The sequence below is a fragment of the Fomitopsis serialis genome (genome assembly GCF_022376445.1).
Source record: "Fomitopsis serialis strain Sig1Antser10 chromosome Unknown B0H18scaffold_6, whole genome shotgun sequence".
In the NCBI taxonomy this organism is placed as follows: domain Eukaryota; kingdom Fungi; phylum Basidiomycota; class Agaricomycetes; order Polyporales; family Fomitopsidaceae; genus Fomitopsis; species Fomitopsis serialis.
The window spans coordinates 466,894-482,046 of NW_025954966.1; the positions used below are offsets into that span (position 1 = coordinate 466,894).

Consider the following 15,153-nt stretch of genomic DNA (forward strand, 5'->3'; position numbering starts at 1 on the left):
CAGCTCAACGAGGGAAGACGACCGTGTGCATGTAGGCCGCCCTACGCTGCGTCTATCGTGACGCAAATAGCTGCCAGGCCCTGACTCGGCGCGCGCACATGCGCGTGTGCTGCTAGCGGCGTTGTCCGTTCGCGGCGACTACCGTCTCGCAGATCGGCGGGCTCGCGCATCAATGAAACTGTACAATTGTCAACATGACCCGTCAGAATCGGCGGCGTACCCTCAGTTTGTGTGACGTGAAATCGATTCTATAAGGGTGAGCTCACACTTGCATCGCCGCTCCGCACGGCGCTGCCTGTAGAAGCACTGCGCAACGCAGCCGTCGCACGACCGGATCGGACTCCTAGGAGTAGTGGCTGTTTCTACGTGTGCTTCTCTCCCTCCCTGCAAGTCGGCTTCGCACGAACGCGGAGGAGGTCCATTTCGTCATCGGCCGTAGACGTGGTGGCGCCCACCGGCATCTTGGCGATAGGGTATCCCGACGGGGGCGGGTTTCCCCGCTCACGCGTGGCGTCCTCCGAGAGTGCTTCTTGGATCGCGGACGCTCCTCAGGGCCGATTGTTTGCAAAAAATGGCAGCGTGCTGCGGGGGCTTGGACCTGACTGAGACTGTTGTCGTGCCACGCCGTGATGTCGAAGCGGACTTGGGTCATCGTGGCGCGGAGCGGCTCTCGGTGAACTGGGGATGACCCTGAAGCGGATGAGGGCCGAGCTCAGTGCGAGGCTCGTTATTCCAAATGACTCGCTGCGGGCCAATATATAAGGAGCACGGCCAGTCGAGCTTCATCGCACCAACACTCCCGCTGTTGTATACGTCGTCGTCGAGTTGACTTGAGTCTGGTGAGCAAGCATCTCCGTCATTCACTTGCAGCAGAACGCATAGAGACAATCACTAACCTCTCCGTGTAGAACGCATCATGGCAATTTCGTCTACATATCCTCAGATACGGCCCTCCGTTGGTTCGAAGACGACATGTTCGCCCGACGTCTCGTCGACGTCCATCGCTACCGTTTCCAAATCGGCGGTCGTCAGTCTCCTCCAGCGACTCCAGATCGACGTCCCTCCGTATGTCCGCGACATCGCCCTTGAGCACCAGGCCGTCGACATCATCCGGTCATGGGGTACAGAGATGTCCGTGCTCCTGCGGCCGTATCTACCTCCGGCGATCACCCTGACCACAGCCTGCTACCGACACATCTCCGACCAGGAAACGAAGGTGCTCATCGTGCTCTTCAGCGCGCTCGTCATCGCGCTGGATGATCCGAAGGTCTTCGACGCATCCGGGAGCCGTGACCTCCACAGGCGGCTGTGCAACGGCGACTTCCACCAGATCGGAGGCAGCCGCGGCGTCCTCGGGATGCTCATGGATGTCCTGTCCAGAGTGGACCAGGTGTACCCCGAGTTCTCCACCAGCGCGATCATCTCGTCGGTGCTGGGTTTCGTGAACGGCTGCATCCTGGAGGGTGTGCAGATCGACGGCGTCGCCGCGCACCAACTGGACGCGCTCCCATTCCTCGCGTACCGCCGCAGCATGTCGGGTCTCGCCGACGCGTTTGCGTACTTCATTTGGACGAAGGCAGACTGTCGGGACGTGGCACTGTATGTGCAGGCAATTCCGTGAGTGTCGCGTTCAGATGGCTTTGTAGTAGTGACGCTTACAGACTCGGAGCAGAGACATATCCTGTTTCCAGAACCACGCTAAGTACGTCGGTTCAGATATAACGAACTCAGATCAGAACTGACCTGGTTTTCTTCAGCGACATCCTGTCATTCTACAAAGAGGAGCTCGCCGGAGAGACGGGGAACTACGTGAGCGACCGGTCGAAGGCGTGCGGAAGGTCTCGGGAGGAAACTCTGCAAGAGATTGTCGATGAGACTGTCGTGCTAGTGACTCGTATCCGGGGAATCCTGGGCGATGGGCCTGTTCGAGACGCATGGGAGTCGTTCGCAAAGGGTTGGCTCACATTTCACTTGTGCAGCCCGAGGTACAGGCTGAAGGAACTGATCGACTGCGAGTATGTTGTGGTAGATGGCTTGGGCAGTTGAGGAGGAGGAAGGTATTCCATCTAATCATTTCATGCTGTTAGTTACGCGCCAGCATTACTATAATTCACGGCATCGCTCACTACTTAGTATCACGGCACTTAATACGTTGGAATGTCATACTTGTGTTCTTGCTCTAATCCGGTGGTTTCGGCGGAGTCGAAGGTCGGGACTCGGCTCAGTCCAGGCTAGTAATGCACCACAGCGTACGATGGGTGACCAGATGCCACTGAATCAAGCGTAGCATGCTGTTCCACTGATGTCGAAGAGCGAGCGCAGGGGTCCGCACGGCGCACGATGCAACTGCCAACAGCCTGATTGAGTAGAAGAGTGAACCAAATATGGAAATATGCGTGGCACTCCCTGGTAGTTGCTGACATAAACATACTCACGTGAGCGTGGCGTCAGGGTTAGGGCCTATCAGCTCGGGTTAGGAGAAACCAGGAGGCCACTTCAATGTAAAAGTCATTTGCTCTGCGCCCTATACATATATCAGTCCGTATTATGATGCTCAGTAATCAATGGATCCTTTCAGGTAATTTATTACATGCATAGTACGTACTGACGCGGCGGATCTCGGCACCTAGAGTCGATGCGGCCTTCGGTCCATGTTTACTTCGACGCTGGTGAGTATCTGGACACGTTAGAACATCTATGTATGCAGGAAATGCTAGAAGAATTATGACACTGGGTCGAGGTAGTAGCACTTCGTGACAGAATCCTGGACCAGATGACTACGAGTCGGCCATGCAGCCAGGCTGGCCGTACAGGCTAATATCCAATCAGCATATATGTACTCAGAATGTCAATAGATATATCCCAGTAATCAGCAGTGTCAGCCGAGATCAAGCACATGGCTGAATGTCGATGGTGAGAATATGCACTCGCACTACATATGGACATCGTACAGATGATTCTACCAGTCGATGATTGCGAGGGGTCATAACAGAAGTCGATAGTATTCGGGAAAGGTTGCAGATAGGAGCAACACGCAGGGTGATCTGCCGTATAATTGACAGGAATTCTCAGCGGCAGTGAGTATTGGTAAAAATAGGTTTCGAACTCTTAACTTTTTCCTCCAGGAATGAACCACCAACAGATACAAACGGTACACCAGTGGAAAGTCATTATACGTACGTCTCATATTGATTCCAGAATTAGCTATTCAATCAGGTAATTCGTGTTGAGTATCTGTGCACTACTATGCTCCGATATCATCGCCGTTTTACTGAACGCAGAAAATATGCATTAATACCCGATGCCACCGGAGCAAAGAACGCACACGACCAAACCACGCACGTTCTGGGAAGGCAGCGCTGGAGTAACCTCAATGCGTCGGGCGCATCGAGGCAGCCGTGAGACCGGTTTGCGAGACTATCACAGAGTGACGGTCTCACGCCGGCGACTAGTACATTGACGTACACCGCTCGACGCGTTCGAGGCGCTCGCACTGCTCTTATAACTCAGACACCGGGGGATACTCGTACCAAGCTCACTCCGCCCTGCTTTGCGACGCTTCGCAAACAAAATGCCCATACCTGTTACGCCTCTGTTCATCGACGGCCAGGAGCGACCCTCTAGCACCGGCGCGTCGTTCGAGGTGCGGAATCCCTACTCTAATGAGGTAGTCGGCCGTGCTGCGGCGGCATCTAGTGATGATTGCCGTGATGCTGTCGCCGCTGCGTCTCGAGCATTCGCAGCCTGGGAGCAGACACCACCGGTCATGCGGGCTAGCATCTTCCTCAAAGCCGCTGACATCCTCGAAACGGCGGAATACAGGGAGAAGCACACAGTAGCTGTGAAGGACGAGCTCGCCGCTGCGGATGCCATTATTGGAGGGGACTTCATGGGATCCATCATGTCTATCCGCGAGACCGCTGCAATCATCGCTGAGCTGAAGGGCGACAATGCACCGTCGCTGCTTGCCGGAGGATACGCCGTAGTCCAGCGCCGAGCTATGGGAGTGATGTACGCATCTCGACAACCATCGAAGCCATGCGCGTGTTGCTGATAGCCTTGGTTCCAGCTTTGCGATTTCTCCGTGGAACGCGCCACTCGCGCTCAGTATCCGTGCCTGCATCGTCCCTATCCTCTGCGGTAACACTGTGGTTCTGAAAAGCTCCGAGGTAACTCCGCGGACCCAAGCGTTGGCCGTGGAGGTCCTCAAAAAGGCATGCCTTTCGAGCTGCATCTAACTAGTAGTACAAGCGTCACTCAGACTAAACACAGGCTGGCTTACCAAACGGAGTGCTCAACCTCATCAGCACAGCCAAGTCAGAAGCGCCTGCAAGAGTGGCCGAGATTATTGCACACCCAGCTGTCCGGAAGATCAACGTGCGCGATACACTGTGCCTTTGATACACGCTTGTTTGTCCGACGCTGATCAAATATATCCCAGTTCACAGGCGGCCCCAGAGTCGGACAAGCGATCGCAGTCGAGGCTGCACGGCACCTGAAACCGTGCGTCCTCGAGCTCGGTGGAAAGGCTGCGGTAGTGGTGAGTGTCAACCTACACACGCACTCACCGTCACTCACGAGCACGGCCGAACTAGGTCCTGGAGGACGCCGACCTTGAAACCGCCGCGAAGGCCATCGTCTTCGGAGCGCTGTTGAACTCAGGGCAGATCTGCATATCGACCGAGCGCGTCATCGTCCAGCGGAGCGTCGCCGCCCAACTCTTGACAGCCGTTAAGAAGCAATTCTCCGAGTTGAGGGCAGGAGGTCCGGGGTGCTCGCTTGGTCCTCTGTTCTCGGAGGCGTCCGCGGAGCACGTCGTCGGCCTCATACGCGATGCCCAGAATGCGGGTGCTGAGGTACTCCTCGGAGACGGTAAGCGGGATGGTGCAGTGGTTCAGCCGCATATCGTCGCGAAGGTGACGCAGGACATGAAGCTGTGGCATAACGAGACGTTTGGTCCTGGTGAGTATCATCATTTCAAAGGGAGAAGTCACGAAGGTGTTTGCTGACCGATCATCAGTTGTCGTGTTCGTCGAGGTAGACAGCGTCGACGAGGCGGTCGAGAAAGCGAACGACACCGAGTACACGTTGATGGCTGCCCTGTGGACCGAGAACGTTCATACCGCCTTCAACGTCGCCTCGCGCATCAGAGCAGGTGAGTGTTCACCCAAGAGACCTTTGTGCAGCGGAAACTGACCATCGATGTAGGCACCATCAACATCAACGGACAGAGCGTAAGCTCCGACAGTCGATTGGGTGGGCTTGGGTCAGTCTGTTGTCACTTGATGTAGCCTGCGGTGCTGACCTTTCAATATAGTGGCCCATCGGGCTATGGCCGATTCTCCGTGGCGGAATTCACGGATACCAGAAATCTCTTCTTCCATCCTTCCAAGCCCATGATTTATCCCCTGTAGTAATAGTAATAGCAGTATCGATTCATCGATTCATGGGAGCCCCGAGCTGTCGCTCCCTTATGTGTTCACCAGGCGTGTAAGCGTGTTTAGATATCAGAGCTTGTAACTCACCGATGTATTTGCTGGTCAAAGTCCCACCACGTCAAGGTGCATCAGTCCTATCGCGAACGCAATGTCCTGAGATCAATGTGCATCAACATCGCATTGTGCAAGAGACTCACCTCTGTCTCTTTCGACAGCCACGACGCATCACCTGCTCAACTGCCCGTGTCTCGAGCTGTATTTTCCCCGCCCTTGTACACAAACTAAGCGCCGTCCGCCGAGACGACATTGGCGCTTAAATAGTATGGTCAACCTCCACTACGCGTGAATCGCCTCCACTGTTTTTCTCGACTGAAGAAAGTCAAAGATCGTACTGGCCCGAGCGTTATGTGTGATGCTTACACTCGTTGGGCGTCAGTGTTACCGAAGCTGTGACTGCATCATTATGGGCGCTCGGCATACCTGCATATGTTGGGGACGAAACAAGTTCCTGTACCGTTTCCGTCGATTAGTGGTCAGATCATCACGTTGTGGTGCGCTCGAATACTTACACGTCTAGAGCACAGAACCGTGGAGACGAGGGCTCGACTCCCTCCGGAAACATTCCTTTTTGACGAAGCACCGTTGTTGACTTGGAAATGCAGCAGGCAATCCTATATTGTGACGCCAATGTTCGGGTGCATGAGCGTACGGATCTGGAGAGAGTGAGAGAGCCTAATGCCGAGTGTTCTGGTGTGTGTGCATGGTCATTCGCGCTGTTCATGGACCATACTTCAAGTCGATCACCCTGAAGATGCAAGGAGAGACCACTATGTTTGCGTCAATGTTCTATCTTCTCAGTGGCAACGACGATCTCGCGTTCGCCAATCACACCTATGTACCCAGCAATTTCATGAAGACGCAGAGCTGGCGGCGATAGCCATGTGTCCTATCAAAAGGAGCACGGCTCGTGGAAGGAGCATATCTGGGATGGTTTCATCGTCATCATTAGGTTGTGATGTATAGGTGACAGCCACTACGGCTCACCGTACTTTGAGGCCTATGGCACCGATGTTGGGTACTCAATCAACTGCAAGTTATGCATACATCAATGAGGCGTTCGGCATACCTGCGTATGTCGTGCGCACAACACTGACCATCATATCTTCCCGTCAAGTAGTGACAGTGGTCAAATCATCACGTCGTGGCTTCGTCGTGGTTCCGATAGAAGTCAGCCGCCGAATTGCGGGGACGAGGACTCGATTCTCTCCGGAAGAAACATGGGTTGGGAACTTCTGCCTATCCTCCCTTTGCACCTGCGTAGAGTACGGGGCACATGCCTTAGACGAGCGGTATAAGGAGTCGATTTATATGACGCATTCTTTCGCGGATCCTTGCTCACTGTGAATTCATGACCTGTCTCAGGCTGTCTGCCTCGGGCCGAGTCGAGTAGTGCTGAGGCTACCACAGCGTGACTTCAAGTTTTGTGTCATGATTACTAGGCTAGCAGAAGCTTCGAATTATTCACTCAGTTAAGCATAGAGAAGTTACGCCGCCGCGATGTTGAAGGTGTCTGAGATCAAGAACCCCACCGTAAGTTAGAGGTCATTGTGGACGCGCCTCATTCGGGAGATGCCGGAAAGCAAGCGCTTTGCACACGTCACGTCGTCGCCTCTTTGTCTCCCTCCTCCTCCTGGTCGACGTCAATTGACTCTGAGGCTGCTATATCCTAGTTTTATTGCCGGGTGCTTGATATGCTAACGAAAGGTCCCCTTGAATGTCTTCAAGCCATACTTACAATGCTTCCCTCGGGACACCAGGGTGATGGCTAGAGTGGGGGTCAAACGACCTCCTCTGATGTTCAACTCGTGAGATGTGAGTACTTACTTCAATATACTTGCGCTCAAAAAGCCTCCAATGTTGAGTCTGCAAGGGGTTGGCATCAGTGCTGAACGCTTTCAAGTTTCTCATTGTCGTGAGTATTATTGACGTTGTTTATGTTATTCGCCTTTAACCCGGCTTCGTGTCTACAACAGATTCTACCTGCTATCACGATGTGCAGCATTCACCGGCTCAAAATCGGCATCTCCTCGAGCGTTAACCTCATTGCTCATAACAGTTTGCTCCCTACGGCAAAGCCGTTCCCCATCGATATCTCACAAGTGATTTGTCGGCTGTGTTCCAGGAGTTTGAAGGGCCATACGCCACCCGGGTCGCATCGCGCCACACCAATGGAAGCAACCTGTTACCTATACACGGCTATGCACAATAAAGCTCGTGATCTACCGATGATTCTCCACATCGTCTTGTCAGACGTAGTTCCGAGTCGCGGAGGATCCCAAGTGTAACACAAGGTGTGGAGGCCCCGGGAGCCCCCGACAGTCTCGTCATGCGGTCCCTGAGCCGCTGCGTGATAACAGTGAGTTTAGTCAAATCATCGGAAAGCCGTAACCTATCACTTCGTCGTCTTTGCATCCCAGGAACAGACTCGACAAGAATGGGCGATTATTTCGGTCAACGGGGATGTCAAGGTCGACTCGGACTAAGTGTGGGCTCAAGAACGCAGAACCATAACTATCTCAGCACCCACACGTCTTCCCTGAATTGTGCCGTTATACACACTTCTAAACCCGCTCACGGGGCCTTGTTCCGGCGCCCTGAATACCACGAGAACACGGGTGCTGCTTTCGGGCTTACGTAGCGCCACAGGGTTTTTATAATGACTATCAGCGGACCCTATAAATAGTGGGCAAGAGTCGTATGGTGAACAATTCATCTTACCCTCCAGCAGACGCAGTATGAGTGACGGTCCGTGACCTCAGTCAAGACTAATTTGTGCGAGCTTGCTTCTGAGTGAGTTACAGGGAATCAGACGCGCTCCACCCGCTTCGAGCTGGGCGACTTCGCTATCGACGAGTATAGGCCAATCAAGGTCGTTTGCGTTGGTGCGGGCTTCAGCGGGATTTTGGCTGCGATCAGGCAAGTATCCGCTTTCGATTCGTAGGCGCTAATATTGGAAAATGACTGCTTTCATCAGGTTTCCTCAGAAGATCCCGAACGTCGACCTCACGATTTATGAACGAAACAATGGCATAGGCGGAACATGGTTCACGAATCGGTTCCCGTACGTCTAAATATCAACCAATTTGTCAATTGCCCGCTCAGGGAACGAACACAGGGGATTGGCATGCGATATTCTGTCCCATTGCGTACGGTACCAGTCCTGTACATGCATCGCATAACTGACTGACAGACCCACAGTACCAGCTGACATTCGAGTCCAAGGTACGCCGTTCATACACTTAGCGTTACCCCCCAATTCACGTATATCCAGACAGACTGGTCGAGCTTCTACGCACCGGGTCCCGAGATTCTCGCATACATCCAATCGGTGGTTGACAAGTACAAGCTCATGCCCTACATAAAGTTGCAGCACGAAATCCTACACGCCCGCTTCGACGAGCCCTCTGGGAAGTGGCACCTACGCATCCGCCGGCGCACGGGTGCAGGAACGCAAGGCGAGCCGACATACGAGGAGTTCACGGACACGGCGGACGTCTTCATCTCTGCGCTCGGGATATTTAGCAAGTGGTCTTGGCCGGACATCGAGGGCCTGAAGGACTTTGGCGGGAAGCTGATGCATAGCGCTGAATTCGGGGAAGAGAACCAACACTGGCGAGATGTTGTCAAGGATTGGAAGGATAAGAGAGTTGGTGTCATTGGGGTCGTGAGTGGAGATAGCGCGTCTGCTTGACGTATAAAGATGGACTTACTTCGTCACCAGGGTTCCACTGCGATACAGATTGTGCCGGCGCTGCAGCCCCACGTCAAGGAGGTCGTGAATTACGTGCGAGGAAAGGCATGGATCTGTCCCCCATTCGCCAGCTCGAGGCTCGCGGAACTTGTGCAACGCAACCCCGACGCGGAGAACTGTGAGCCATATCTGCATGCTAGGTTCTTCGCGCAAAATCGAAGTCGTTTTCCTTAGACACCTTCACCGACGACGACAAGGAGAAACTACGGGATCCTACCTTCTACAAGTCTTTCCGGCGCGACCTCCAAGCAGACGTGAATGTGAGCATTCCATACACGGCATCGCTCCTCGTCCGGGCCTTCTAACCCTGTGTAGTCTCTTGACAAAGCCATTCTTGCTGGAACCGAGTGGCAGGAGCAGCGCAGGGCGGAGGTGGAAGCGCATATGCGGCAGAAGCTGGCGAAGAAACCGTGGATAGCAGATCAGCGTAAGTGCGGCTCTCGTCTCGTCTCCGAGAATCAGGGAAGCTTACCTCCACCACGCAGTCATACCTGACTACGGCGTAGCTTGTCGGCGTCTGACGCCTGGCCCAGGATACTTGGAGGCGTTGTGCCAGGACAATGTCTGTCATGTGTCGTTCGAAAATGGCTGATCACTGACTTGCGTCGTGGTACTGCGCAGGTGGACTTCGTGTCGTCGCCTATCAAGCGAGTGACGAAGGATGGCATCGAGACTTCGGATGGAAAGAAGCAAGACCTCGATATTCTCATCTGTGCAACTGGTACGCTCACCGCTCCCGCTCGTGTTGCCATGGCCCAACACGTATATCTCTGCTTGCAGGCTATGACTACGCCTTCCAGCTGAATTTCCCCATCATCGGCCGCTCAGGTGTGTCGATCCAGGAGAAATGGCAGCCCTACCCGACGACCTACATGGCTGTCTGCGTTGACGGCTTCCCCAACTGGTTCATGACCATGGGCCCCAATTCCTGCGTCAGCTCTGGCTCGCAGCTTACTCTGATCGAACGTCAAATCGATTACATGGTCGAGGTGACCATGAAGATGCAACGTGAGCGCCTGAAGAGCATTGAGGTGAAGCGAGAGGCTGTCAAGGCGTTCGACGACTATATCGAGGTATAGTGTCTTTGTACAGAGTGGTTGCAGCGATCTAAGGGTTCTTTCATTTAGAACTACTTCCCGAAGGTCAGGCTTGAAGCCTACTGATTGATGAATCAAGGAACTAACAATTGTGCAGACTGTGTTCACTCAGGGTTGTAGGTCTTGGTATAAGCGCGGTCAAGAGGAAGGTCGCATTGTTGCTCTCTGGCCGGGTGGGTGCATCCTGCCCTATCGCTTCTACATGCAACCTTTACGATTGACGTGTTCGATGCAGGCTCGACGCTTCACACCATCCGTGCGCTGCAGTATCCTCGATGGGAAGACTTCAACTACGAGCGCGCAGATGATGTCGACAACTGTCTCTATTGGTTTGGCAACGGGCAGACGTACAACGAGAAGACCATGACCGGTGACAGTGCGTCTCCTCAAGCTCGCTGTGTTCCCATTTCATGAATTATTTGTATTTTCAGGAGCGTGGTATCTTACGGACGGCGTTGTGGACTATCCTCCTGGTAAGTATCTCTTTTGACGTCTCAGCTCCGATTGCTAATCTTTGCTACAGTGCCGCAGTAACGACCTTTAGAATTGTATACTACATAGCTGCTATTACATACATATCGTGCGGACAGCACCAATCAGGTTGATCGTTACTCGGCCCCCAGTAGCCATGAACCACATCGGCTGGTAGGCATAAACCGCAGCAGCAGGCCGTTGCCAGCTGGAGAATGCCTCAAACTGGAAACCTTTTTATGATGGTTCAGACATGCGCGTGTCATGAAGACCCGCCTCAGTCTCAAGTTCGACTGATACATGGGAAATTCCCAAAACTAATCAGCGGTCGATGTTATGGTCAAACAGTCTGCATATCTGTCTGCGACCACTACACGCCCCTATTCTCTCTGCCAGCACCAGATCCGTGCATGACATGCATCAACGGTACATTTCGTCACTGACCAGCCATTTTGACACATTGAGGTACCATGTGTATATGTGCCGGTACTAGGAACACAGCCTACACCATCCATCGTATCTGTGTTGCTGCTGTTGCGACACCGTTGACGAAGCCAGTCAAAATCAATTCCGTATTTCCCTTCGTTGCTGTGTTTCATGTGCCCACGGAGCGTCTCCGCTGGGACCGCCTGCGCACGGCGCTGCAATGGCTCCGTGCACCGTATGGTGGACATTGAGATCAACCCGACGACGAACGCGATCGCAGCAAATACACCGGGGGTAATACCAATGGGGGAAACTCTCTGTCAAGGCACGTCGTCGACGGTCGCAATGGAGAAGGCCAGGACCTACCTATAGCATGTCGGTGTGTGGGTGCCGCCAGACGCGACGCAACGAGTTCGGCTGAATCTGGATTTCACTCGGCAGGGAGGATCACGTATGCGCAGCTCGTTGAGCTTGGTCCGCCGATCATGAATCATAGTCTTGCGCCTGACCTCGCAGCGAGGGCGCCCAGCTTAGATTACAACCAGAAGGGTTTGGATATGGCGTGCGCGGCATACTTTGCACGTAAGCGTGTAACAGTAGGTTGTGCGTATTCTTTGCTACGTCCGTTCAGATTGATTGCGAATCACGCATGACGTTGTGTGTACTGAGTTAATCGCCCCGCGAAACGTACTCTTCGAGTAGCTCCTGAGCTTTCTCAGATCTTGGCTTGAAGTCGCACACGATGTGCTTCGGGAACCTAGTAGCCAACGTCGTTAGCCGCCGCCGTCAATCAATCTACGGCAGCAAAACCATGACCCACGTTATAAAACTGCTCGTATACTCCATGTCGGGGATGATCGGGTTTCCCCGCTCGTCGATCTTGGGCACAACGTTACAAGTCGCGAGTATGGTCGCAGCGATTGCAAAGACGGAGCCTTCCGCGAACTGTGATCCCGGGCAGGCCCGGCGGCCAAAGCCAAAGAGGAGGTCCGTCACCTTCCGCATCTCGGTATCGCTGTTCGCGAATCGCTCAGGCTTGAACTCGTCCGGCTGCGGAAACACGTCGGGGTCATGCAGCATGCGCCTGAGGACCGCGTCAGCGCCAGGCCGCGGAGGGGACAGTATGAACGGATGGTTCGAGCTCACCAGATATTGGGGATAATGATGGATGCCTTGGGCAACAGATAGTCTTTGTACACGTCATCCTGACGCAGGGAATGGGGCAGACCTTGGACGCTTCGTCAGCACTATTCCCGCAAGTCTTCGGTATACGTATACGCACCTTGTGGGCCAGCGGGATAGCAGCGATAGACTTCCGTTATCACGCTCCTCAGATACGGAAGCGACGGCCTGTCCTTAATTGACGGAAGTCGCTCGGTGCCCACCACCTCGTCGATTTCAGCCTGAGCTTTAGCTTGAATATCCGGATGGCGCGTCATGAGGAGTAGAAACGAGAATATGGAGGACATGTTCTGGGGCGATAGTTCAGTTGCTCGCACCATATCGCGCCTATAACAGTGCTCCGTACCGTGTCCAGTCCGCCGCCAAGAGCGGAGTTTGTACCCAGGATGAGCGCAACCTCATCTTCATCACTCATCTTACCGTCGCATTGTTCCAGTGCTGACGCAACGAGGCACGGTTCTGCTTTTCCTGCTTGCTGCGATGGTACTGTCAGCACTGTCGCTCCAGGGTTTTCATCAGATGCAGATGCGTACGATCTGCTCTTTGCACCACAGGTACGGCATTCGAGTTGCGTCGTGTTCTAGCTCCTTGAAGGCTTGCGCAGTGCGCAAGAACGACGCCCCCGGCATCCAGCGCGGCAGATATTGCACTAGAAGCTAACGTCTCAGATCCCGATCCCACCCCGCAGATCTGCCCGAGCACTCACACTGAGGAATGAAATCCACTATCCATACTCCCGGCTCGCTCGCGTAGGTGAAGTTGTCCATCGCCTCGAATTGCATGGTGATCATCCGGTCGTCTTCCACTTTGACGGTATAGCCATATGTAACGCGCATGATGATTGCAGCGATTCGTCTGTCGCCCCAGTCAGTACGCACCGTTCGTGGTGATGATAGCGCACTCACCTCTTGGTCTGGCTGACCACTGTGCCAGGGTCCCGGAGGAGGCCTTGCACGAGCCTCCGGGCTTCGTCTTCTTGGATCGAGTAGTAGCGCGACAACATGCCCGAGGCGAACGCCTGGGCCACAAATTTGCGTTGTTTCCGCCATTCGTCGTTGTATGATAGCATACCGAGTCCGACGTCGTAACCACATCTGCGCACGCCACGCGATGGACTGAGCGACACCACAAACGGACACGTTAGAGAGAAGAAGCGCACAGTTCTGCCATGGTCTATACGTCATCCGTCTTGTTAACAAACAGCGCCGCGACAAGCGCAGATCGCTCACCGAGGCTGGGCGGTCGGAGTATATAGCCGACCGGCCGTCAAGAAGCTCTTTGGCTGCCTGCGCGCTGTTTAGAATTACGAGGTGGTAGTTGAACGCTTCAAGATGAATGACGTCGCCTGGGGGCGTCCAGTAATGGGGTAGGTCAGTACAAGGACAATGAGCGCAGTAGCATGCACATACCGTAAGTGTCCGCCCAAGCGGCGTACACGAGCCATGGCTTGTTCTGCGGGATTTGCAACAGGTTGCGTATGACAGGCCATCCGCGCGGGCCTGGAGGGTATGGTTTGGTGCGCGTCGCAAGGACGGCCTGCATTGCCAGGTACGCGGCGATGCACAGAAGGCTGGTCACCAAAGGCCCGCTCTGCAAGAAGTGGAACGCGATTACACCGAGGGCGCAAGCCATTCCGGCTGCTTGAGCATTGACCATGACCACTAGCTTGACGGCAACGAAGGTACTGGGGTGGGTTCAATATGCTGCAGCCTAAAATTTGCAGGCTGCGCGCAATCGTGACTGGACTTTGGACTGTCCGCAGATGTGTCGTTGGTATATAAGGAGGATTGTCTCGGGATTGTCGGTGGCATATTTGGACTAGTACTATAGCTATGCTTCATCACGGTGGATGCGGGACAGCGATGTCTCAAGTCTCAACTCGGGCGGAGGAGCTTGAACTTGGTACGTCGGGAGTTGCCGTGGGGTACCCGCTCGCCGGCACCGGTGTCCTACGGTGAGGGCGCATGTGGGTGCGCTTCCTAAATCTGCCTGAACTTGATCATCCAAGGTCAATACATAGGCTTCTAAGTATATGCGACGGAGACTACTCAGTTAGTACGCTCGCCATGCGCGGCTGGTTGGATTTTGATTTTTTTGTCCCATATTTGTGGAGGTTGGCACAGCCATGGCCGGTGATCAAGCTCGCTTCCAACTTCACTCCTCCGAGACAAAATCTGCGGATGCGGATGCTTCGTGTCGCTATCACAGAGGGACTATACTTAGCCTGCTACCGTCACTGAGAGAAAATGTCTTGTTCCAGGACACTCACGAGGACCTCGTTCACCTCCGCGCTAGCTATTCCTTGGTATATCCCGCTGGCATCACATCATCTGTGCTCTCCAGGTCCACATCGATGTGCATCCCAAGTCTGCCTGATCGATGATCAGCGATACAACTTAAGTACGTGTCCGACGGTCTAACAGCTCATCTGCACTCCCGTCCCCGACGTACTACACCCTCGCGTTTCTCAACCCAGTGTCAAGAAGCAACGTGGCGAGATCAATGTGGAACCGCCCTGCATCGAACGCGTGCCGCATGTCCGTCAGCGTAGTCAACCCTCAACGTTTCAACGCTACCAAAAGGATGTTGGAGAAATGTATGCACACCAGCAATGAGGGGCCTGCACAGCGCGAGGAAGCGGTCTTTCGTGTCGAGTCAAGACGTCTCTCCACAGGAACCCTTCGCCTGCCCTACGATGACTCGCAGCTTCTCCAGGTCAGGCCCACTC

The 15,153-nt window shown here is 54.1% G+C and overlaps 4 protein-coding genes and 1 pseudogene across 5 annotated transcripts; 4 read left to right on the plus strand and 1 right to left on the minus strand.

Annotated features, from left to right (window-relative positions):
- Positions 1 to 1,129: 1,129 nt before the first annotated feature.
- Positions 1,130 to 2,046, plus strand: B0H18DRAFT_870044 (Trichodiene synthase-domain-containing protein; the record flags this gene model as incomplete). Its single annotated transcript, XM_048040066.1, has 2 exons — positions 1,130 to 1,617; positions 1,737 to 2,046. The coding sequence occupies 2 exons, from the start codon at positions 1,130 to 1,132 to the stop codon at positions 2,044 to 2,046; spliced, it is 798 nt and encodes a 265-aa protein (XP_047898335.1).
- A 1,513-nt stretch (positions 2,047 to 3,559) lies between these two features.
- On the plus strand, positions 3,560 to 5,414 carry B0H18DRAFT_927918 (aldehyde dehydrogenase domain-containing protein; the record flags this gene model as incomplete). Its single annotated transcript, XM_048041665.1, has 8 exons — positions 3,560 to 4,011; positions 4,070 to 4,202; positions 4,273 to 4,377; positions 4,442 to 4,540; positions 4,596 to 4,962; positions 5,021 to 5,155; positions 5,209 to 5,266; positions 5,318 to 5,414. The coding sequence occupies exons 1-8, from the start codon at positions 3,572 to 3,574 to the stop codon at positions 5,412 to 5,414; spliced, it is 1,434 nt and encodes a 477-aa protein (XP_047898336.1). The 5' UTR covers positions 3,560 to 3,571.
- Positions 5,415 to 5,953: 539 nt separating this feature from the next.
- Positions 5,954 to 6,059, plus strand: B0H18DRAFT_t45 (annotated as a pseudogene). Its single transcript has one exon. The product of its transcript is annotated as a tRNA-OTHER (tRNA).
- Positions 6,060 to 8,205: 2,146 nt separating this feature from the next.
- B0H18DRAFT_980412 (FAD/NAD-binding domain-containing protein) lies at positions 8,206 to 11,067 on the plus strand. The gene is made up of 17 exons (XM_048044449.1): positions 8,206 to 8,243; positions 8,300 to 8,414; positions 8,473 to 8,559; positions 8,614 to 8,644; positions 8,697 to 8,720; positions 8,770 to 9,162; positions 9,220 to 9,367; positions 9,424 to 9,509; positions 9,565 to 9,676; positions 9,735 to 9,811; positions 9,871 to 9,970; positions 10,030 to 10,322; positions 10,377 to 10,391; positions 10,444 to 10,519; positions 10,582 to 10,722; positions 10,778 to 10,819; positions 10,870 to 11,067. Exons 1-17 carry the CDS (start codon positions 8,234 to 8,236, stop codon positions 10,878 to 10,880), a joined length of 1,761 nt encoding a protein of 586 aa, XP_047898337.1. The 5' UTR covers positions 8,206 to 8,233; the 3' UTR covers positions 10,881 to 11,067.
- Positions 11,068 to 11,904: 837 nt separating this feature from the next.
- B0H18DRAFT_550284 (cytochrome P450) lies at positions 11,905 to 14,394 on the minus strand. Its single transcript, XM_048038566.1, has 11 exons — positions 13,835 to 14,394; positions 13,655 to 13,770; positions 13,585 to 13,598; positions 13,331 to 13,519; positions 13,132 to 13,280; positions 12,959 to 13,074; positions 12,772 to 12,900; positions 12,526 to 12,715; positions 12,390 to 12,471; positions 12,064 to 12,327; positions 11,905 to 12,000 (listed from the first exon to the last, which is right to left on the minus strand). Exons 1-11 carry the CDS (start codon positions 14,079 to 14,081, stop codon positions 11,913 to 11,915), a joined length of 1,584 nt encoding a protein of 527 aa, XP_047898338.1. The 5' UTR covers positions 14,082 to 14,394; the 3' UTR covers positions 11,905 to 11,912.
- Between the last annotated feature and the right edge of the window lie 759 nt (positions 14,395 to 15,153).